Source organism: Notamacropus eugenii, chromosome 4 (genome assembly GCF_028372415.1).
Source record: "Notamacropus eugenii isolate mMacEug1 chromosome 4, mMacEug1.pri_v2, whole genome shotgun sequence".
Classification (NCBI taxonomy): Eukaryota; Metazoa; Chordata; class Mammalia; order Diprotodontia; family Macropodidae; genus Notamacropus; species Notamacropus eugenii.
The window spans coordinates 74,150,139-74,173,655 of NC_092875.1; the positions used below are offsets into that span (position 1 = coordinate 74,150,139).

Below are 23,517 nucleotides of genomic sequence, written 5' to 3' on the forward strand. Positions count from 1 at the left end.
GGGGTAGGGGAAGAGAGAGGAAGAGATGACAGGAGTGAGAAACTAACCCATTCAGTGTGGAGGTTAGTTCTTAGAATGTAGTATGACAGAGAGAAAAGGACAGAAGGACACAGAGTGTATCTAGAAGTTGCTGACATTCAACTTCCCTGCCAGGGTATCCCTTGCTTGCCCTGTTTCTATGCCTCCCAACAGATTCTGCCAGATTTCTAGAGTCGTCCCAGACATTGTAAGAACTCTTTGCCCTAGACCATGAACTCCAAGAGAACAGGGACCCAGTCACAGCTATGCCTAAGGCCTCCATCAGTGCCCAGCACTGGGTACTATGGTTTCTCCTTAATTCTCCCCCTCCTGGCCTCTCTGCTACCTTTGACACCGTCCACCACACTTCTGTCTCGAGGTTTTCCAGTCCCTGCTCTGATTCTCCTGCTGTCTGATTGCGCCTTTTCAGTCTCATTTGCTGCATCTTCATCTCTGTCCTAGGCCTTCTGCCTTGTCTTACTTCTACTTAGTCATCTCACCAGCTTCCTTGGATTCAATTAACACCTCCAAGCATGATTATCAGATCTACTTATCCAGCCTCTAAGGTCACATCTCCAACTACCTATTAGACAATCTCAAATTATATATCACAGAGATATTTTAAATTCAACATGTCCAAAACCAAACTCGTTCATTTTCCCCCCAAACCCATCCTCTTCTGAGTGTCCTTATCACTCTTCAGGGGACATCTCGCTGAACACCTAGGTTCACAACCTGGGTGTCATTCTCAGCCCCTCACTCTAACTAACTCTCCCTCCATCCTCTCTTGTCAAGTCCTGTCCATACATTGTTGCAACATTTCCCCCCTTCACTCCTCTGACCCTGCTACAAGCCCTCATTACCTTATGCCTCAACCAACCACTGCTATAACATTTTGGTTGGTCTCCTTGCCTCAATGTTGTCCCCACTCCAGTCTATCCTCCACTCAAGTTGTCAGTGATCTTCCTAAAGCAGAGTTCTGATTATGTTACCACCACATCTCTCCCTGCCAAATCAATTCCACTGGCTCCCTATTACCTCCAGATTCAAACATAAAATTCCCCATTTGACTTTTAAAGCCTCTAGTCCCTTCTTACACTTTCTTCCCTCCCCATAGTCTATTATCCATGGATGCTGCCTCCCTACTATTCCTGGAATAGGATTACTACCTCCCAGCTCCGAGCTTTTTTGCCAGCTGTCATGCCTGGAATGCTCCCTCCATGTCTGCAGCTCAAGGCGCGCAGCCTTCCTCAGCTAAATCCCAACTTCTACAAGAAGTCCTTCCCAGTCCTCCCTAAATGCCAGTGCCTTCTCTATGAGATCATCAGCATTTTGCTCTATCTTGTATTTTTATTGTTTTCCATAAGACTATGAGCTCCTTGAAGGCAGGGGCTGTTCTTGCTGTTCTCTGTATCCCCAGTGTTAAGTACTGGGCTTGGCACATAGGAGGTGCTTAATAAATGCCTTCTGACTTATGGGCACAGTTGGTTTGCAATGTTTAACTGTATACTACATCTCCCTTTCTGATCCTGGACTATTAACTCGGTCAGAGCTGGGAAGACCTGGGGCAAAGTCCTCACCCCCTCCAGTGGATGCAGAAGGAGCCAGAACATCATCATCACTGTCTTCCTCATTTGACTGGGTCACTTCAGGCTCTGGAGCTGGGATCTTGGTCTCCTGCTCTTGCTCTATCCGGCTCCGTAATGCCAAAATCCGATGATGCAGCGCTGCGTACAGCTGGCCTGTATCTTTGGAGCTGGCCTGCAGAGACAAAGAGAACAGACTGGGAGTGGGGGGGAAAGTAGGGGAGACACAAAAGACCCAAGTGCTGCTATAAAACTTGTGAGACTTTTCTCCTCTCTGTTTCAGGGTTCTCCAAATGGAAGGAATGGGAGGTCAGATTATAAAGTCCTAAGGGACTAAAAACACTTTGACATGTAAGAAGAAGCAGCAGTCATTTCAAAAAAGACAAATGACCAGTTCAGAGAAGGAATCTTGTAGTTTGTCTTACTGTAAAAAAAAGGACATAAATGCAGATGTAAAAAAAGCTAGCTGGGAGCCAGAAAACCTGGATTCGATCATATCTGCCAATTAAAAGCCAAGTTTGGACCTCCATTTCCTCATATATACAATGAGGGAGCTCAATTAAATAATCTCCAAGGTTCATTCTGATTCTAAATTCTATGACTCCAATCACCTAAATGTGTTGTTCACCAAGGTCACCTCTCTCCTCAGAGAGCGGAGTGAACTGATGAGCCTGTACAGTGACTGTTCCTCCATTTCTACTCCATTACTTGATAGCAAGAGCTGAGGGGGAGTATGAAAAGCACACTCTATCTACTTAACACCAATAGTTCAAGAGGTGCTCCAGTGACACCAGTCCTACCAAAGGCTATCTGTCCATCTTCGGAATGCCTCATGCAAAGATGCACTGTTATCTCCTCTTGGAGTAAATCAAGACTGTTCTGCTTGTTCAATGGGCTTTGTGTTATACACAAGGTTATCGGTCTGAGAAACTCGGGTTTATCTTTTATGAATTTTTTGTGATAGCCCCAGAAAAAGTAGAAGAGCTTATTCCCTATGGGATAGTTAAGGTACTTGGAAGTAGGAAAACTCATCCAGTCTCATACAGTCAATCTGAGTGGATCTTTCTGGCGCATTCTCCTTTAACCACCTTTCTTAGTGGATCTGTTTGTTACAGGTGGTTATAAATCCAAACCTGCCCCAACAAAGGACTTTTACTTCAATCATGTCTTATATGTGAGGATTTCAATATGAATTATCACATGGAATTAGCTCTTAGTTCTCAGAGTTATGTTTGGGTATGAAAGAGGGGACCAAAGAGAAACTGAGGTTAAACCAGTAAGATAGTTTGGTCTAACCCCGACTTGGGTCTTCAGACGGAGATCAGATTCACCTGCTGCCCTCTGTGATCTTAATAGCCCCTCCAGTCAAACTCGTAAATATGTGACTGGTTATTAAAAGGCATCCTTTGTCCTAGAGCCGGAGCTTCATAGGAGCACTTGGGCCACCAGTATTTCAGGGACACAAACACAAGTTCTTATGCTCAATTCCGCATTTCCCCCTCTCTTACATTAAATGTATCAGAGTGCCCAAGAAAAGTCCTGATAGTTAAATGATCCTGGCAGGGAGAGAACTGGATTTTCACTAATGGAGGCATAAAGGAAAGGAATAAGCATTTATTTAACTCCTATGTGCTAAGCACAGTACTCAGTGCTTCAGAGCACTATAAAACCCAGTTGGGGGGGACCAGTATAGCCAAAGAGCTGAAGAATGGGGTGAAATTTTTTCTTGGCTCTATGAGTGACTTGCTGTCCAACTTCTGACAAGTTCTATTTCTACTCCCTGTCTGTAAGAGATATATACCAATCATTTTCCTGTTTCTTAAGTAGAAAAATTAAGAATATATTTGGAGCAATGTCTTCCAAAAGAGGTTTCAAGCAGAAACAAAGCACTATTTTACTATTTTAAAACCGGAATGCATATGGTGAAGGTGTAAGAGATTGTCAAGGAAGGATCACAGTCCTTTCTGCCTACTTTAAACTTCATTTACTAAGGTTCCAATTAGCCAAAGATGGAAGAGGAAGAAACTGCCTATTCCCTGCCTCCTCCTCTGTGTATCTCTTTTCTCAGTATGCTAGCTTGTACTTAATAAATATTAATAAATAAATATTGAACTGAATCAATACCTGGTGATAAGAGTATGTATTTACTTTTGATTACAAAATGGTCATACTTTAGAGTGACAAAAAAAAAACAACTTGTTTTGCTTGGTTTATAAAGGGCTTCAAGAATGTACCCTACACTCTTTTTAACTTGATCCCCAGCCAGCTCCCTCCTAATTTGGTCACACTAGTTTTCCTTGCTGTCCTCAACACGAATAGAGGTCATTGCTACCTTCACTCAGTTATTGTCCTTGACTAGCATACCCACCCCTCTTCCCTACACTTGACTGTTATATTTGGATTTAGGAGACATGGGTACAAATCCTGTCTATACACACATGTGAGTAGTTATCATCTAAATTCTGGCTATTCTTTGAGGCACAGCTCCACTTTTTCTGTGAAACCTACCTTGACCAGTCAAACCCTTGCTGATCTCTCTTCAAGTTCTGACAACCCTTACAGCTGCTGTCATTCAATTTAAATGCAGCCCTGAATTTTTGGTGTCTTGTATTGTTCCCTATCTGAGAGTCTGGTGTCTCCTACCCTTCGTGGGTAGGAGGGAGACTCCCTCCCTCCTTGCATCTCTTTCCTCTCATTTCTTCCCACCTCTACATGTTGTTAAGCACACAGCTGGTGCTCAGACATACTGACTGCTTGACCAGTTTCAGTTCTCTCTCTGTATGTGTACAACTCAAAGCCCAGCCAACGTGTGGTCAGAGGCAATGTGAATAATATGCCCATTTGATATTAAGACAGAAATGAACTGCCTCCTGCTCTAAAGCAAACTCCTTCATGAGGAGGGCCCTGCTCCCAGAACCTACCGAGATCAGGAACACTTTGACTCCCTGATCCTCAGTGTCCATGGCTGTGATTCGAATGCTCTTCTCGCTGGCTTTGTCAATCTGCATCTGCGCCCACAATTTGGTGTTGAGGATGAGCCGCAGACTTCCCTGGGTCCGCATGACTGAAAGAAACAAAACCATGAATGTCAGAAAAGAGGTGAGCTACAGCAGGTCTCAAGGCTTACACTCTGCTGCCCAAAGAGGGAAGACTCAATAGGGACATGCATGAATCCCAATAATGCTCCCAAGGTGTGTAAGAGGAGGAGCACCTGAGCTAACCATTTTATGATTGAGCTAATTGTGGCAGGGAAGCTGTTTGGTTTTCTACCTGCAGAAACAATGTCCATCCAGAGGCTAGAAAGGGGGTTAGAGAAAGTTGGAGACTACACAGACCCATTATTTGTCCTGAGGAGGTGGGGGCTAAGGAGCAGGTATGACACTCAGGATACTGAGGAGGTGAATAGGAGAGGAGCTTGGGCTTGCTTCTGAGCATTCCTTACCTAGTCGGGACTGTAACGTTCCATCATCTGTTGATGCCATGTCATTAAGTCTGAGTAGTCCTCTGCCTCTTTCCACCCAAGACTGGGATGTTTTGTCAAATACAAACAATTTACACTGGATCTGTAACACAGAGAAACACTCTTGTTCACTTAAGGTGGCAGAGATAGTTTTCCAAATCATGTTGGAGAATCCTTGGGGATTCCTGACCAATATTTAGTCACAGGGTCTCAGAGGGATCAGGCAAGCCTTTTCTTCTAATATCTGAGAGAACCTGAGAGCTCTTGGGCCAGGGCCTGGAAGATATTTCCCTCCAGGAGTGTAGCCAAATTACAAAAAGCATGCCACATGGCCAAAATAGTTCCTGAGACTGCCACTTATCACAAAAAAAGAAAAAGCTCACCCAGTACACTTTGGGCAGCTGTCCCTGTTTCCAGCCCCAAATGGGACACGCTGACTTCCGGCCCAGTCCCCACCTTACCTGTAACACATTGCTCTCTGCCTCTTCCCCGGTGATCACTTCCACCTTTTCTAGTAAACACTTCTTGGCTGTGGCCTTGGTGTAGGCGGCTGCTGACTCTGCCAGTGACTCTGAAACATTATTAGCTAAACAACATTTTCCACGTTTGTTTGGAAAGGGGACCATTTATCCATCACGAAAACACAAACAAAAGAGAATCAGCCTGATCATCTGGGCCCAGATCTAATGTGTGGCAAAATGGCCAGAGGAAGAGAGAACTAGACCTCACGAAAGAGATTTGAAATTAAGGTGCTACAAGAAACACTTATTTCTTTTAAAAAACAACTCTCATATTTTGACATAACATATCCCTCCTAAGAAACACACATCTCTACAAAGTGCATCCCTGAAAAGTTTTATTAACCATCAAATCAATAAGGAGACGTATCCACTATTTCTGATAGATTGCACTAATAATGGCCACTGTATTTGGAAACTGGAGCTCCCACTGTTAGGTGGGAGATAAGTACTAGGTTAAAAAACTGAGAGTGTAGAGATTATCTATTTAAATGTTTTAATTTTACAGAGAAAGAAACTGAGGTCCAGAGATCACAAAATGACCTAAGGTCAGAAGGCTAACAAGCAGCAGTAGAAGAGATCTCAATAAACGCACAAAACTTCTTTAACTGAGTGTAGAGTGAAAAATAATTCTTCAGATAAAGAAGAGCTGAAACTCCACTTCATTGCTAATTTTCACTAGATATCAGTTATGTGGCCAGGCATGGGACTCACCCTTCAGGTTACATGGATGACTAACTCACTTTGAATGCAGTACAAATGAGATTTATTGCCCAACAAAGGTCATGAGAGCAGACTTGTCATTTTCAGAAATGGTACCACATATTTTGCAAATTTCACAACTTCTACCCCTAAAGGCTCAAGCGTCTGGGCCTTTTGAACAAACTGTAGGTCTACTTTTTGGCCTGTATCATTATGACACCTTCAGTAATTTTAAATTCAGCCAATCTCTAAATGCTTTCACGTAGGATGTGCATGGTTTACCTTTCTCAGGGGTAGCTTCTAGAGAGGAGGATTCTGAGCCAGATTCAGCAGCAGTGTTGTCCTTGTTGGTATCTATACTAGATTCACTAGATTTTGGTGGACTCTGCAGGGCATAAGTGACACATGAGATGACATCATTGTAAGGAAGAAAGCGTGTAGGGTGAGGATGATAGCCACTCATGATCTACAAATCTAATCTCCTCTTGCTTCTTACTTCTTTCACAAAGGGTTGGAATATCTGCCACTGTTCGGCTAAACTGGAGAAACCTGATGCTGTATGGACTGGCATCCCTGGTATTAGACCTGTCCATGTTCATCCCATCCCAGAAGCTGCACATTAGATTTCCTAATAGGAATTTCCTTTTAGACCAGAAGGTTAGGCACTTTAATTTAAGCAGGATAGGAAAGGAAACTATCCTACTGTCACTGTTCTGGTCTTTCCTTTACTTTTTTTCTAAACTCCTTGGGTTTAATGCAAAATATCCTTATCAGTTAACAGTGCTAAAACTCTTAAGAGACTGATTCTGGTGGAAGGAAATACAGGTAAGTTATTTACTATCTTTAATACATGCTAAATAGTGTTACAGACTTTCCAAGCAACTGAATTTAATCAAATTTAAGGTCTTGTTACAGAATCACAGAATCTGACAGTTGGAAGGGACCTCAACAGCAATCTAGTTGAACTAATACCTGAAAACAATACCCATTATGACAAATCCAATGACTGTTTGTTTATCCAACCTCTGCTTGAAGATCTCCCGTGAGGGAAAACTATAACCTCCAGGTATCCCATGTGATTGCTGGAAAAGTAAGTGTTAGAAAATTTTCCCAGACATTAAGCCTAACTTTGCCTCTTTGCAACTTCTACCCACTGCTCCTAATTCTGCCCTCCAAAGTCAAATAGAACAAATCTCATTTTATTTTCCACCAGATGACAATACATTCAGTACTGGAACACAGTCGACCACACCTCACTTCTGACTCTTTTCTACTCCAGCCAATTCTCTTATGAGTTCAAGGCCACTTAGAATTCTGACTTTTTCTATATGCACTCCAACTTATCGATCTATTTCTTAATGTGTGGCTTCTAGCACTGACACAAGACTACCACATGAGGTCTGATGAGGGCAGAATACAGATAAAACTATTTCCTCTTTATGCTTAAAGGCTGTTAAAGCAAGTCAGCATCATTACAGATTTTTTTTTTGGCAGCAACATCATATTGTAGATGTATTGTAGCTTGCAGTCCACTGTAATTTCAGACTTTTTAGACAATTTTTTTCAGACAATTTAAAATTTTAATCATGCTTCCCCATTCTGTATTTATGAAATTTTTTTTAACTCAAGTCTAAGATTTTACATTTATAGCAAATGAATTTCATGTTACTTGATTCAACATAACATTTTATCTTGTCCAGATTTTTTTGGACCCTGACACTGTTTTCCAATTTCTTACCTATCCCAAACTCTACTCTTATATTAACCTAGCCCACAACTAACTTTTCCACAAGAATGGTGGGAGAGACTTCAGCAAGTGTCTTCTGTTAAAATGGAGAAAAACTACTCCTTACAGTATTCCTCTTATCTACTAGCTTAATATCCCTGACAAAAAAAAAGAAATAAGGTTGACCTGATTCTTGATAAAGCCATGTGCCTTCTTTGTGACCACTGCCTCCTTTTCTAGACATTCATCAACTGTCCCTTTAATGAACTGCTCTGGAAATGAAGTCATGTTTGGGAGACTAAACTTTCCAAACTTTTTCCTTCTCTTTGACAACTGGGCTTCCCTTTTTCCAATCTTTTGGTTGTTCTCCTGTTTTCCAGATATTACTCTTGCCTGGGCTCAGCCATTCCATTCACCAGTTCTTTCTTGATTTCTTTAATGACAATCATTACCCCGGAGAAACAAAGAGCTCTCAAACCAATGCCCAGTGACCAGAGACTGATAAGCTGACTGAGAAGGATGCTAAAAAATGATGGCTGTTCACTTGTAGCTCAGGGTATATATACTAACAATGAGAATTCCCATGTTCTGAAGTCACAAGGCTCCAACTACTTAAACTTTAGAGGCCATTTTTTTAAACCTTACTTTCTATTCCCCTGCCTTACTATGAGAGTTAAGATTTTCCTTTTAATAACTGAAACTTTATATATTTGATCTAATGAGATGCTTAAAGCATCAGAGCACCATGAAGTATTAGGGCTAGGAAGGACCTTACAGTTCATTTAGTATAATTTACTAATTTTATAGGAAAAGAAAACAAGACTTAGGTTGAAGAAAAGATTTTCCCAAAGACACAAGAGTGGTCATGCTGTTTCATACAATGATCATTCTACTATGCCACTGTACCCCATTAATACCATGTCTGCAATTCCAAATGCAGGAAAACTCTTAAAAGAATAATTTTCTCTCTATCAAAAAAAGCTTCTCTTGTTGTTCCTGCTTTTCTCAGAAAAAGAACTGTAATAACAGTTCTTTAAGGTTTTAGAGAATGCTAGTATTACTATCTCCATTTTCGGGGGGATGGGAGAGAGGAAGCTAACCTTCCCAAAAGTGAAGTACCAATAAGTGGCAAGCTGAGATGGCAAGGGTATTTGCTCAAGGTCATACATTCAAGCAAATGTCAGAAACGGGACTTGAATTCACGTTCCCAAGTCCAGCATTCTGTCCACTATACCATGCCCAACTTTATAGTAATGAATGGTGCAGTAGCATCAGATATGAGTCAGAAAAAATAAAATCTTTGTCTAAATTTTATCAAGGTCAGGTTCAGTGGGAAAAGAGGGAGGAGGGGTGGCTTAGAGTCATATGCTTAGAGATGATAACTAAACCTAGAGGGGTGTCGGGGGACTGCAACAAGGAAGAAGAGAAAGAAGTAACTCACCAACACCCTTTCACTCATGTTCTGTCCAAACACAAACTTGTTGCTGGAGGCATCAGCATTATTTGTTGAGTTCTCTAAACTGAAGAGAAAGGCAATTAATAAGGCTAAATGAAATACCATACTAATCTGATGCATCCTCAAAGAACATGTGAACATGAAAGAGTACACACATGGAGGCTCACATTACTATCCTGCTTCGTGCTTACAAGGTGCATCCCACAAAATGTCTCATTGGTTCTTATGAACAATCTTGTAAAGCAGGTATAAGATGCATTATTATTCCCATTTTACAGATAGAGAACACAGGTTTAGAAAGGTTAGCATACTGTGAGAAGTACGATGCAAACCCAGTTCCAGTGTCCTTTCCCCTATGCCATGCAGCCCCCCACCCGCATGCCACTTACTGGCCTTGGAGCCTACAAACTACAGCAACACCTTCTGTCCTGGCTCTGGGCACATATTCAGGAAGATCCTAGTTCTCATTTCGTCTCAGCAAGCATTTACAGTGTACTTACTTCGGGAAAAGCACTCTGAACAAAGCACTCTACTAGGGATTCTAACAACAATACCTAATATTTAACACTTTAGAGAACCCTATGACATAGGTGCTAGGATTACCCTCATGTTATTCTTTTTTTAAAATTTTATTTAAAGTTTTGAGTTCTAAATTCTCTCTCTCCCTCCTCTGAGACAGAAAGCAATAAAATACAGGTTTATACACGTGCAAATTACATAAAACATTTGCATATTACTAATTTTGTACAAGATGACGAATAAAATAAAAAAATAAAAGTGAAAAATGGCCTGATTCAGTGCGTACTCAAACAACATCAATTCTTTCTCTGGAGGCGGATAGTATGCTTCATCATTAATCCTTTCGGATTGTCTTAGATCATGGTAGTGCTGAGAATAGCTAAGTCATCCACTATTCTTTATCAAACAGTACTGCGGTTACTATGTCCAATGTTCTCCTGGTTCTATTCACTTCCCTCTGCATCAGCTCATGTATGTCTTTCTAGGTTTTTCTGAAATCATCCCATTTATAAATTTCCATAGCACATAATATTCCATCACAATCATATACAATGGTTTGTTTAGCCATTCCCTTTGATTTCCAAATCCAGCCACTACAAAAACAGCTGCTATCAACATTTTTGTACCAATAGGTCCTTTTCTCTTTTTTTGGATAACTTTGAGATAAAGACCTAGCAGTGGATCAGTTCACAGTCCCACCAACACTGTATTAGTGACCTAGTTTTCCCATATCCCCTCCAACATTCAGTATTTTCTTTTTTTGTCACGTTAGCTCATCTGATAGGTGTTACCTTAAGAGTTGTTCTAATTTGCATGTTTCTGATCAACAGCAATTCAGAGCATATTTTCATATTATGGTTTTCTTTGTCTGAAAACTCCCTTTTTTTATCCTTTGATCATTTACAAATTGGGATATGACTTATATTTTTGTAAATTTGACTCACTCAAATATATATTTGAGAAATGAGGCCCTTATCAGAGACAGCTGTAGAAAATCCCCCCACCCAAGTTTTCTGCTTTCCTTATTATTTTGGTTACAATGGTTTTATTTATGCAAAAACCTTTTTTATATAATTAAAATTATCTATTTTATATTTTGTAATATTCTCCATCTTGTTCGGACTTAAATTCTTCCCTTACCTATAAATCTGACAGAAAATCTATTCCATAGTTACTTAATTTACTTTTGGTTTCACCCTTTATATGTAAATCATGTGTCCATTTTACCTTATTTTGGTATATGGTGTGAGATGTTGATCTGTGCCTAGTTTCTGCCACACTGTTTTCTAGTTTTCCCAGCAGTTTCTGTCAAATAGTGAGCTTCTGTTTCAAAAGCATGGATCTTTGAGCTTATTGTATACAAGATTACAATGATCATTTACTATAATTTGTACCTGACCTTTTCCAATGATCCTCCATTCTATTTATTAGCCATAGCGAATGCCAGATTGTTTTGATAATTATCACTTTATAATACAATTTGAGATCTGCTATGGCTAGACTACCATCTTGCACATTTTTTTTCCCACTGATTCCCTTGATATCCTTGAGCTTTTGTTCAGAAGAATATTATTTTTTCTAACTCTGTAAAATAAAAGTTTGGTATGACACTGAACATATTAGCTAGAATTGTAATTTTTATTATATTGGCTCAGCCTACCAATGGGCAATTAATATTGCAGAAATGGTTTATTTATATCGTTTAGACCTGACTTTGTGTGAAAAGTGTTTTAAAGTTGTGCTCATGCAGTTCCTGGGTTTGTCTCGGAAGGCAATCTTGGAAGGATTATAAGTATTTTATATTGTCTACAGTTTTAAATGGAATTTCTCTATCTCTTGCTGCTGGACTTTGCTGGTAACATAAAAATGCTGATGATTTATGTGGGTTTACTTTGCTTCCTCCAACTTTGCTAAAATTGTTCATAATTTCAGGTAGTTTTTTAGTTGACTCTGTGGGATTTTCTACATATACCATCATATCATATGCAAAGAATGATAGTTTTGATTCCTCATTGCCTATTTTAATTCCTTTCATCTTTTTTCTCTTACTCCTACACCTAACACTTATAATGCTACAACGGGCATCCTCATCCCTGACCATTATTAGGAAGGCTAGTCTTATCTCCATTACAGATAATGCTTGCTGTGGTTATAGATAAATATTACTTATGTTAAGAAATGCTCCATTTATTTCTATGCTGTCTAGTGTTTTTAACAGGAATGGGTGTTGTATTTTGTCAAAGGCTTTTTCTGCATCTACTGAGATAATTGTATTGTTTCTGATGGTTTTGTTATTGATATGGTCAATTATGCAGAGAGTTTTCCTAATACTGAAGCAGCCCTGAATTCCTGGTATAAATCCCACCTTGTCATAGTTTTTGATCTTTATGATTTATTGCTGTAATCTCTTTGCTAGTATTTCAATTTTTTTTACATCAATATTCATTAGGGAAATTGATTTAATTTTCTTTTTCAGTTTTGGCTCTTCCTGGTTTAGGTATCAGTAGCATATTTGTGTCATAAAAGGAATTTGGTAGGACTCTATTTTTTTTTTTCCAAATAGCTTACATAGCATTAGGATTAAGAATTCTTTCAATGTCTGGTAGAATTCACTTGTAAATTCATCTGGTCCTGGAAATTTTTTTTCTTAGGAAGTTCACTGATGACTTTTTCAATGAATGGGATATTTTATTTCTTCTGCCAATTTGGGCAATTTATATTTTTGGAGATATTCTGCCATTTTATTTTGTCAAATTTAATATAATTGGGCAAAATAACTCCTAACAATTGTCTTAATTTGCTCTTCAATGGTGGTAAATTCACCCCTTTCATTTTTGATACTAGTAATGTGGTTTTCTTTTTTCCTTTTCAAAATCAAATTAACCAATGTTTTACCTTTTTTACTGGTGTCCCCGAGCGCCCCCTCCAAAACCAGCTTCTAGTTTTATTAGCTCAATGGTTTTCTTATTTTCAGCAGTTTACTTACTTTCTTACTTTATTGATTTTTTCCTTTGATTTTCAGGATTTCCAATTTGGTGTTTAACTGGGGATTTTTGATTTGTCCTTTTTCTAGTTTTTTTTTTAGTTGCATGCCCAATTCATTTTTCTGCTTTTTCTCTTGTTTTACCAAGGGAAGCAATTAGAGATATACATTTTCCCTTACATACCAATTTGGTCACATTCCATAAATTTTGGCATGTTGTTTCACTGTTGTCATTTTTCTTAATGAAATTATCAATTGTTGCTACAATTTGTTCTTTGATCCATTTATTTCTTAGGATTGGATCATTTAATTTCCAATTAAATCAAAATCTCTCTCCATTATCCATTATTGAATGTCACTTTTATTACATTATGATCTGAAAAGGATGCATTTGCTACATGGCCAATTTCTTGTGTAGATGCCTACTGCTAAAAAAAATGTGTATTCCTTGCTAAGAAAAATGTGTATTCCTTTGTATTTCCATCCAGTTTTCTCCAGAGATCTATCATATCTAACTTTTCCAGAATTTTATTCACTTTCTTAACTTCTTTCTTATTTTTTGGCTAGATTTATCTAGTTCTACGAGGGGAAAGTTGAGGTGCCCCATTAGTACAGTTTTATTATTATTTATTTCTTCCTGTAACTCATTCAATTTCTTCAAAACTTTAGATGCTATAATATTTGGTGCACATGTTTAATATTGATATGATTTCATTGTCTAGGGTATTGTTCAGCAAAATAAGAGTTTTCTTATCTCTTTTAATAATATCTATTTTTGCTTTTACCTTGTCTGAGATCATGATTGCTACCTCTGCTTTCTTTGCTTCAGCTGAAGCATAAAAAATTCTGCTCCAGCCCCCTTACCTTTACCCTGTATCTCTCTGCTTCAATGTGTCTTGTAAACAACATATTGTAGGATTCTGGTTTTTAACTCATTCTTGCTATCTGCTTCCATTTTATGGATGAGTTCACCCCATTGTGTATTTCCCTCCAAGCTATCTTCCCCTTATTTATGTCCCCCTCTCTTTTACTCTATCCTTTTCCTCCTCACAAGTGTTTTATTTTTGATCATTGCCTTCTCCAATCTACTCTCCCTTTTATCAGTCCTCCCTCTCACTTCTATTATCCCTATCCTGATTTACTTCTTTAAAATGTAAGATAGAATTCTGTATCCAACTGAATATGTATGTTACTCCCTCTTTGAATCAATTTAAATTAAATTAAATTAAACTTTGCCCATTACCTCCCCCCATCTTCCTTTCCATTTTATCTTTCATAACACTAAGTGAGATAATTTACCCCATTCAATCTCCCCCCTTCCTTTTTCCAGTGCAATTTTTCTTTCTTGACCCTTCATTTTGGTTTTTTGGGCTTCATCCCATCAAAGTCACCTTACACCCTCAGCCTATAAATATTCCTTCTAACTGCTCATATAGTAATAAAGTTCCTAAAAGTTACAAATATTATATAATACTTGCCATACAGAAATATAAACAGTTTAACCTTATTGTATTTCTTACATTTTCTCTTTCATTTTTACCATTTTGGAGGTCAGTTTTTTTTTTAGCTCTGGTCTTTTAATTAGGAATGCTTTAAAGTTCTCTATTTCATTATATATACATTCTTCCCCTCCCCACCCCCTGAAAGATAATCAGTTTTGCTAAGTGGTGACTCTTGGTTGTAATCTTAACTTTTGTGCCTTCCAGTATGTCATATTCCAAGCTCTCCACTTTTTTAATGTGGAAGCTGTCAAATCCTGTGTAATCCTGACCATAGCTCCACGATATCTGACCTCTTTATGGCTGCTTTGGAGTACTTTCTCTTTGATCTATAAGCTTTAGAGTTTAGCTATGACGTTCCTGGGAGATTTCATTCTGGGATCTCTTTCAGGAGGTGATCAGTGCATTCTTATAGTTTCTATTTTGCCCTCTGGTTCTAATATATCAGGACAATTTTCTTTGATAATTTCTGAAAGATGTCCAGGTTATTTTTTTGGTTTTTTAAAATCATGGCTTTCAAGTAGTCCAATAATTTTCAAATTGTCTCTCCTGGATCTTTCTAGATCGGTTATTTTTCCAATGAGAAATTTCACATTTTCTTTCTGATTTTGTTTTACTGTATCTTGATGTCTCATGGAGTCATTAGCTTCTACTTGCTCAATTCTAATTTTTAAGGAATTATTATCTTTAGTAATCTTTTTTTTTTACTTCCTTTTCCTTTTAACCAATTCTATTTTTTAGGGAGCTACTTTTATTTATCTTTCCCTATGCTGTTGACTCTTTTTTCATGATTCTCTTGCATTACTCTCATTTCTTTTCCCATTTTTTTCTTCTACTCCTCTAATTTGCTTTTCAAAAATCCTTGTTAAACTCTTTCAGGAATTTTTTTGGGAGCTTGAGACAAAATTACATTTTTCTCTGAGGCTTCACAAACAGTCACTGACACAATCATCCTCTTCTAAGTCTACGCCTCGATCCTCATCCTCCCTGTCGCCATATAAACTTCTATAGTCAAGAGGTTCTTGTTGCTATTGTTTTGCTCATTTTTCTGGGGTTTTTTTGGTGACTTGGTGTTTTTTAAGGGAGTTAGTTTTCTGTGCTGGGGCTCTGGTTCTTACTGCTGTCTTTCACTGAAGAGCAGGTTGCCCTTTCTGTATGTTACTGGGGGCGTGCAGCCTCCCTAGTTCCTGGCCTACTCCAGGGTAGGCTCTGCTGCTGCGTTGCCACTGTTAACAGTCAATCTGGAAGCTGGCCCTGGAGGAGGATCTTGTGGCTGGTTTACTCCAGAGGGGGGCCCTGCTGCTGGGTTGCTATGAAAGGGTCTTTCCGAGGGGAGGCTCCAGGGGCAGAGTCTCACTGTTGGCAGGTCCTAGGAGGGGTTTGGCTACTGCTTGGCAATGGGGTCAAGGTCTCTCTCTGGTGGCTTGCAGTAGGAGGTGGGGTTACATGGGTGGGGCCTTGCTGTGCTTCACAAACTGCTCACTTGCTTAAGGGGCTAAAGCCTTGCTGTAGGACCCCTGCTGTGAAGCTGGATGTTAGCTGCTGCTCTTAGACCTCAATCCCTTCCCACCCCTTTCTTGCCAGGTTGGTAAGCTGTTTCCCTGTTTCTAGATCAATTATGGAATGGTTTTCTAGTTGTTTGGAGGTGAATTTGGGAGGGCTTCAGAGGGTTCCTTCCTCACTCTGCCATCCTGGCACTGGAAGTTCCTACCCTCATTTTAGAGATGAAGAACCTGAGGCCAAGACAAGTTAAGTAACCTGCCCAGGGTGATAAAATCAGTGTCAGAGGGAGAACTGGAATTCAGTTCTTCCTGCTTCTGAGATCACCTATCTAAGTACTATACCACCTATCCTAAAGACAAAAAAACCTCTATCTCCAAAGAACTATCATTCTATTTAGAGAATACAACATATACACAGATAAATCTGTGTATAAAGAACAAATTTGAAATAATGGGGGGTAAGGAACCAAAGCTGTGTAGGAATGAAGAAAGGTTTCTTACAGGTGGCTGTGGAAGCTGAAAGGGAACTGGGGATCCCCAAAAAAGTGGGGGTAAGGAGGAAAAACATTCCAGGCACAGTGTGTGTAGAGATGGAAGATGGGATGCTATGGATAGTGACTAGAAAGGAGAGTTTGTTTCAGAATAAGAGTACAGAAGCAGGAATAATATGAAATGAGACTGGAAAGAAAGGTGGAAGGCTTTAAATGCTAAGCTTAAGAGTTTCGATTTTTCGCCAGAGTCAAGAAGGACCCATAAAATCTTCTTAAGCAGGGGAGTGTCATGGTCAGAGCTGTGCTTTAAGAATACCAATTTGGGGGCTGTAAGTGATGGATTAGAAGGCAGAGACTAGAAGCATGGAGAATGATCAGGAGGCAGAAGATGATGGTTTTTAACTAGGGTGGTTGTTATGTGAGTGAACAAGGGATAGATGTGAGAGATATTATGGAGGTGGAATTAACAAGACTTGGCAACTCCTTGGATATGAAAATTGAGTAAGAGTAAAGAAATCCAGAATAACTCAGTATAAGTGAACTTCAGTGATTTGAAGGATGGTACTGTCCTTAAAAGAAATATGAAAAACTTAGGATTTTGTGGTAGAGATAACAAGCTCTACTTTTGACACATTGAACGTGAGATGCTTATAGGATATCCAGTTGGATATGTCCAGCAAGAAAATAATGTGAGGTCTGGAGTTCAAAATAGAGATGATGGATGGATATGGCTCAAAACCCCTTCAGAAATCAGTACACAGTCTTCATGAGTCATCATCGTATTAGTGATTAACATCTCCCTGTACCTAGCTCTGGACCAGTTGTCCCTGGCTCTTTCTTGATTTCATTTCCATCTGGAGTGATCTATTGAAGCTTGTGTTTAAATGGCATACTCCTTCAAAAGTCTAGGTTCATCTCCAACCCATACTGAAGTGCTATAGTAGGGTTTTAGATGTGTAAAAGTCAGAGCTCTCACTGAACTGGCAGTACAAATTTTTCTCCTCTTAGAGTTCACATAACAGCTTTCACGTATGTGTCACAGAACATAGATGTGGAAGTGAAAAGGAACTTTTAGAAGGCATCTTCATCCGAACTCCTCATTTTAAAAATGAAGAAACTGAGACCCACAGAGGTAAAGTCATTTGGACCAGGTCCTCTGACTCCAGCTCCAGTAATCATTCCACCTGATGACACTGCATCCTCTAGTCCCCCCATAGATAGAACCAGTGGTAATGAAGCAATAGAGTAAAGGCCATCTTAAATTAAAAGACGTGGGTTCAAATCTTGGATCTGCCACTTAATACCTGGATACGTTGGGTAAATGACTTCATTTCTCTAGGACCCACTTTTCCCAGCAATTAAGGAGAAGGACTTAAAGAGGTGTCAAATCTGTGTCTTCCTTGAAGCTATAAAACTCCAGAGTACAGAATCAGATTAAAATACAATTGGGAAATGTTTAATGAAATAAATAACAATTTAAAAAATAATACTGTTAATTTATGGTTTTCCAAGTTCATTTCTATTGTGAGTCTGACACCACCAGACTAGGAAATTTCTAAAGTTCCATCTGTCTTTGAATGAGAAGTAACAAGTTCAGATTTATGCCCAAAACAGACAGTGCAACAGCAGTACAGTATGGGATGGGACTTGGGGGCTCAGAAGGGGAAGAAGCAGGGAAGGCCCAGGGAGAAAGCTGACAAGCCAATTCTGGACAACTCTAGTTGGAGGCGGGTAGCTGGAGGCTTGAGGCTTGAACTTCCAAAGTGAGACTGGCACCTGAGACACAGGATTTGGGAGTTTATATAGAGGTGGTACTTGAAGACGTGGGAATGAATGAAAATGACACAGGATTGAAAATAGGAATTTTAAAATGCAGAAGCAACAGTTAAGGTCACTTTGGATAGAGTACATGATGGGAGAAGGAGTACAGAGACAAGAGGCGAAGGCTGAAGACATCTACGGGGAAGACCCTTTATCAAGAGGTAGAAAAGAGGATATCAACGCAGCAATGGGAATAGGAATGATTCAAGATACAGAAAAACCACGAGAGTGGTATCCCTGAAGCAGAAGGAAGATAAGAGTACTACCCAGAAAGAGAGGTATCACAAATTGTAGGAATCAAAAAAAAAAACTGATAAAAGCTCACTAGATTTGGTGATTAGATCAAAGCAGTCTCAGCACAGTAGTGCTGGCAGAAGCCAGATTGCAACGAGTTGAGGAAAGACTAGGTGGTGAAGTACAGGCAGAGGAACAGTCAATGTTTTCAACAAACTTAGGAGTAACAGAGAGAAAAGATCCAAGGGCACTCATAGGCAAGAAGCCAGTGGCGAAGGAGAGACGAAAACTTATCTAACTGAAGAAGACATGAAGCAGTATTGTAGAGATTTCTAATCAAGTTCCCCATTTATAATGATTGGAGAGACCATAGCCTTTGCCTCAAAGCTTTCAAGAGGTTTCTTTCAGAAAAGTACATAAAATTGTTTCCCAAATTTTAAGTTGCTTTTGTCCAAAGGCCTCTGTAAAGCACTATGTATTATATATTCAAAATAAATTTATTAACTGATTAAAGTATTCATCAAGTACCTACCACTCTGTACAAGATTTTACTCCAGGTGCTTGGAAAACAAAGAATAAGACTTAGGACTAGTCCCATTTCCACTACTATCTGTGTTGTACTTGAACAATCCCTTCAACCTATTTCCTTATCTATCTCTATAAAATGAGGAAACTGGACTATCAGTGATTCCTAAATTATCAAAAACCACAGTTTACGAAGCACTGAAAGGGTCAGGAATGGAAAAAGTAAACTTCTTAAAAGAAGCCCTGGACTAGATGATCTCTAAAGGCCCCAAAAGTTTTAAAGTTCTGTGAGTCTTTGTATTCAGAGTTTATCTAGGAAAAAACAGGGTGATTTTATAATTTCCTGTGATCCCTAAATTGGCCAATATAAAATGATTAGGAAGTATATCTATCAAACTGCTCCAGAAGATCACAGTCTATGAGGGGAAATAAAAGACATGAACTCCAAACTAACTCAATTCAAGTGTGCCAGTGCATAAGGGAAGTAGAGATGAAATAATATGAGAGAGTTCGGGAGGGAGTAATGGCTTCCAAGCTGTGAAACTAACAAATAAAACACAGATGATGTTAATATGTGGTTTTCTAAGTCTACGAATGGTTTAGTGGCCCTAGTTTCTGTAGAGCACTTGAAGAAGGAAGCTCCACAGTGATCACAGGATTATGGAATCAGCTAGAAGAAATCTTAGATGCCATCTAGTCCACTCCCCTGATTTTACACATGAGGAAGACTGAGGCCCGGAGCAGTTAAATGACTTGCCATGGTTATGATATCACAGCCTTTCTTTACTGTACCCCAACCTCAATATTATTGCTCTCTACTATTCACTTATTTATTTACATGCTGTATCCCCCAGGAGAAAATAAATTCCTTAATGGAAGGGACTGTTTTTTCAACTTTGTCTCTGTATCGCTTTGGCTAGGGTAGTATAGTGTAGCACAGTGTAAATACCTAGCAGGTATATAACAAATCTTTGTTGACTTAACTGAATTATAGCAGTCACCTTGATCACAACAGCACCCAAGTTAAAAAAACCAGAAGCCCCACCCTGCCTTTCTAGCCAAGTACTGGTTACAGAGCATCACTGAAGATCACAATCACTGAGATCCTTGAAGACTGACCAGTAGTACAACCTCATGTCACAGACGAGAAGGTGCAACCAAGAGAGATGAACAGACTTGCTCTGGGGCAAGAGTTGGTTGCAGAGTCTCCTGACCTGAGTTCAGTGCACTACATCCTGCTATAGAGAGGTATCTATAGTTAACATCATTCCCCCACTTTCAAAATTTTGCTAATCACTATTAGTGAAACACAGCTTATCCCCAGGTATAAGAACATCAGCAGATACATCAGCTGCTCACCTGGAGCTGATGTACTGTAGGAAATAGTTTGTTGCAGATGGCGTTTCAGAGCTTGGATGCCCTGTATTCTGTAGGTCAGTTGTTTCGGCATTTTCATGTCCTAGCTGAGAAACAAAAAAGTACAAGTTTCAGGCTGAGTGAATTATGTAGCCCCCAGAACACCAAAGTTAGCCTATTCTCTCTCTCTCTCTCTCAAAAAATAAACACACAAAACCCAGGGGGAATAAATCCAAATATTCTTTGGCCCACAATTACCATTATACTATACAAACCCTGGGAAGTGAGTCTCTTAATTTAAGTCATGGGGGTAAGGACTAGGGAAAGGTAGACTTTATCATTTCCATTCTATATATCTTTTCCCCTTAAATAAAAAGATGTGAAAAAGTATGGGAGGTATAAAACCTCCAAAAATCTGAGCTTGTAAAAAAGTTACAATTAAACTGGGATCTGGATTTTCATTTCCAGCTTTCACATCAATAAAAATGGGATAACAGCAGTGACCTCGATTGACAATATTTATCTTCAGGGAACTAAAAAATACATCATCCATGTTCAGTTTTTTGTTTCTTTTTTACTCCCAATGCAACCTTACAACCTTCCTGAATTAATGGTGAAACTAGGGCTCCCCCTCAAATGTTCAGGGGACAGTGGAAAAAACAGGTTCAAAGCTTTCTTCCCATTTTCAATTCAGAATTCAATCCATTAATCCAAACAATACTTGTACCATCATCACAAGTAGGATGTGCTAACACCTTGCCCCCAAGCTCATCTCTCTCTGTGCCAAGAACAGTCCAAAAGCAATCAATTACCTTGGTTTGAAGTCATAGCAACAAATACATGTACTTTTAAAGTCACAGATGGAATATGATGAAGGTGATAACAAATGGTGCCCTTCTTCATACATCTAACCTGCCACCACTGCTATTTTTGCCTCCTTTCAAGAAAAATACTTTTGAAAAAAAAAATGCTTGTTTGGTCCACAAATTGTCAGCAAATCCATGGAATCCACTTTTCCACTAATGGGGGAAGGAATATAATGTTCTCACGTTGTCTACAATGTACTTTTGTCATCTCACAATCTCCCCTACAGCTAGAATGCTCAACTACAGTAAATAAAACCTTAGGAAGGGAATTCCTTTGTCTGTTTTAGTGAAAAGGAAGCAATGTTACTATTTCTCCTTCCTTCTTTAAAAGCCAATGGTGCAGTGGCCTACCTGGATACCCCAAGACTCATCTTTCCAACACCTACCCCCACCTACCCCATTTTACAGAAAAAGGTGGCCATGATAATAAAAACAAAGTTTGTGCCAAGTTTAATAGGAGAAAGTATTCCAAAATCGCTATCTTCACTTTAGCCTTGGTCTCCTAGAGGACACTGAGTCAGGTGGCCTCAAAGAGGCTGAAAGTAAGGTTTAGTGCCCCTCAGGCTTAACAAAACACACTGCGGAACAAATAGAGACCCAACTTGAAGAACAAAGTCTGTTCCCAGAACTCAGATCTTAGCACCCAAACAGGAAGATATAAGCAAAGGAATGGACTGTGAGTAATATGATTCCCATGACAACCTAAATGAAAAGATGGGGCTTAAAAAAAATTTCTTGGTTAACAATTATCTCCCCTGTTGTTGAATTTTTGAGCAGATGAATAATTTCATTAGTTCAGTGCTTCATGCCAAGTGCCATTGCTCTGATTAGATACCTTAACTCTGTCCCTCAAGTTTTGCCCAAATACAAATGCTTGCTGTGCAATTTGCTTTTTTCTCTCACAGGTCTCATCCTTGGAAGTATTGCTAGACTCATTTTTCTGGGTCTCTTTCTCCTAAAAAAAGGAAGTGACATTTAGCAGAGACAAACGAAATCACACAATTTCACACCATCTCATTTAAGCTACACTTTTTCTCATCATGCAGGCATGTGGGGCAATTGTGGTCACAGCCCATCTCCAAAGGTTCCTGAAGCAGCATCCCAATGCGGGGAGGAGTTCTGCGAGTCCCTTGCATGCCATAGGACCCAAAGAAAGTTAACAGGATTTCAGAGTCACCAAGAGCCACGGTGTCCAGAGCAAGGACAAGTCTACTTCTGCTGTACTTGTCTGCCCTGGTCTGGAGTGTTTAATTACAGGTACCACATTTTAGGAAGGACCTGGATGAACTGGAGAACTTTCAGAGGAAGTGAATCAACAGAGGTTAGGAGATGGGAGCTCATAAATACCAAAGGGCCTAATGAACTGAGATGGTTTAACATGAAGAAAAGATACGAGGGCTATAATAGCTCTCTAAGTATTCTGAAACTCTGTAATGTTTTGCTTGGCTTCAAAAGGCAGAACTAAGAATGCTGGGTGGAAGTTGTAGAGAAGCAGATTTAGGTTTAACATAAGGAAAAATTCAATAATCAGAGCTTGCCCGAGAGTAGAACAGATTGTTTTGGTAGGCAATGAGTCCCCCTCACTGGAGGGTGGAAGTACAGGCTAGATGATATTTCTCAAAGGGGGGTGGGAGGCAGAATTCCTGTCAGGTACAGGAGTTGAACCAAATGGTCTCTATGAGATCCCTGCAACCTATGAAATTCTATCTCAGTTGCTCCACTAACTGGAATAGCAGGAAAGAGATTGCTGTAGTCTTGACCTTACTGCTGAGTTACTTAGGACAAATAAGAAATACTTACTTGAAATAAGATGCAAGCTTGTAAGCAGACTTAGATATATTGGATTTAAATCATGGGAATGGTTGACTCAGAAACTGCAAATTTAAGAAGGAGATGCCAGACTGCAACTATGAGATTCCCATCTTAACATGAACATGTGGCTATGGACCTGAAATGCTCGGCGTCAGGCTGCCTGCCACACTGTGATCTCTATACACCAACATTATTCTGTTTTTCTCATTCTCAGCCTTAGTGGTTACCTACTATGTTCTGCAGAGCCCCAGCCTAGGAGCATTAAGACCACTCTCCCTACCTTACGGGCATGCATGTGTGTGTCTGTGTGTGTGCATGTGTGTATACAAACACACATTAGTGGCAACAATGCAGAGGCCAACAAAATATAGTGGAAAGAGAAGTGCTACCTGCCAACCAATTCTTTGCCAAACACCACACTGCTGCTCGAGTCAGTAGCAAAA

At 39.5% G+C, this 23,517-nt stretch overlaps 1 protein-coding gene across 20 annotated transcripts in view; it reads right to left on the reverse strand.

The window, feature by feature from the left end:
- Positions 1-23,517, reverse strand: part of RANBP3 (RAN binding protein 3) — a 94,160-nt gene that overhangs the window by 12,089 nt on the left and 58,554 nt on the right. For 17 of the 20 annotated variants that reach the window (XM_072601967.1, XM_072601964.1, XM_072601961.1 and 14 more), the window contains 8 exons: positions 22,098-22,217; positions 20,400-20,503; positions 9,452-9,530; positions 6,567-6,669; positions 5,526-5,650; positions 5,047-5,167; positions 4,526-4,668; positions 1,599-1,779 (listed from right to left, as the gene is read on the reverse strand). In XM_072601967.1, the coding sequence (XP_072458068.1) occupies positions 1,599-1,779; positions 4,526-4,668; positions 5,047-5,167; positions 5,526-5,650; positions 6,567-6,669; positions 9,452-9,530; positions 20,400-20,503; positions 22,098-22,217 (976 nt within the window). The remainder of the gene's footprint in view (positions 1-1,598; positions 1,780-4,525; positions 4,669-5,046; positions 5,168-5,525; positions 5,651-6,566; positions 6,670-9,451; positions 9,531-20,399; positions 20,504-22,097; positions 22,218-23,517) is intronic. The other 3 variants (XM_072601965.1, XM_072601958.1, XM_072601949.1) reach the window with 1 other exon arrangement.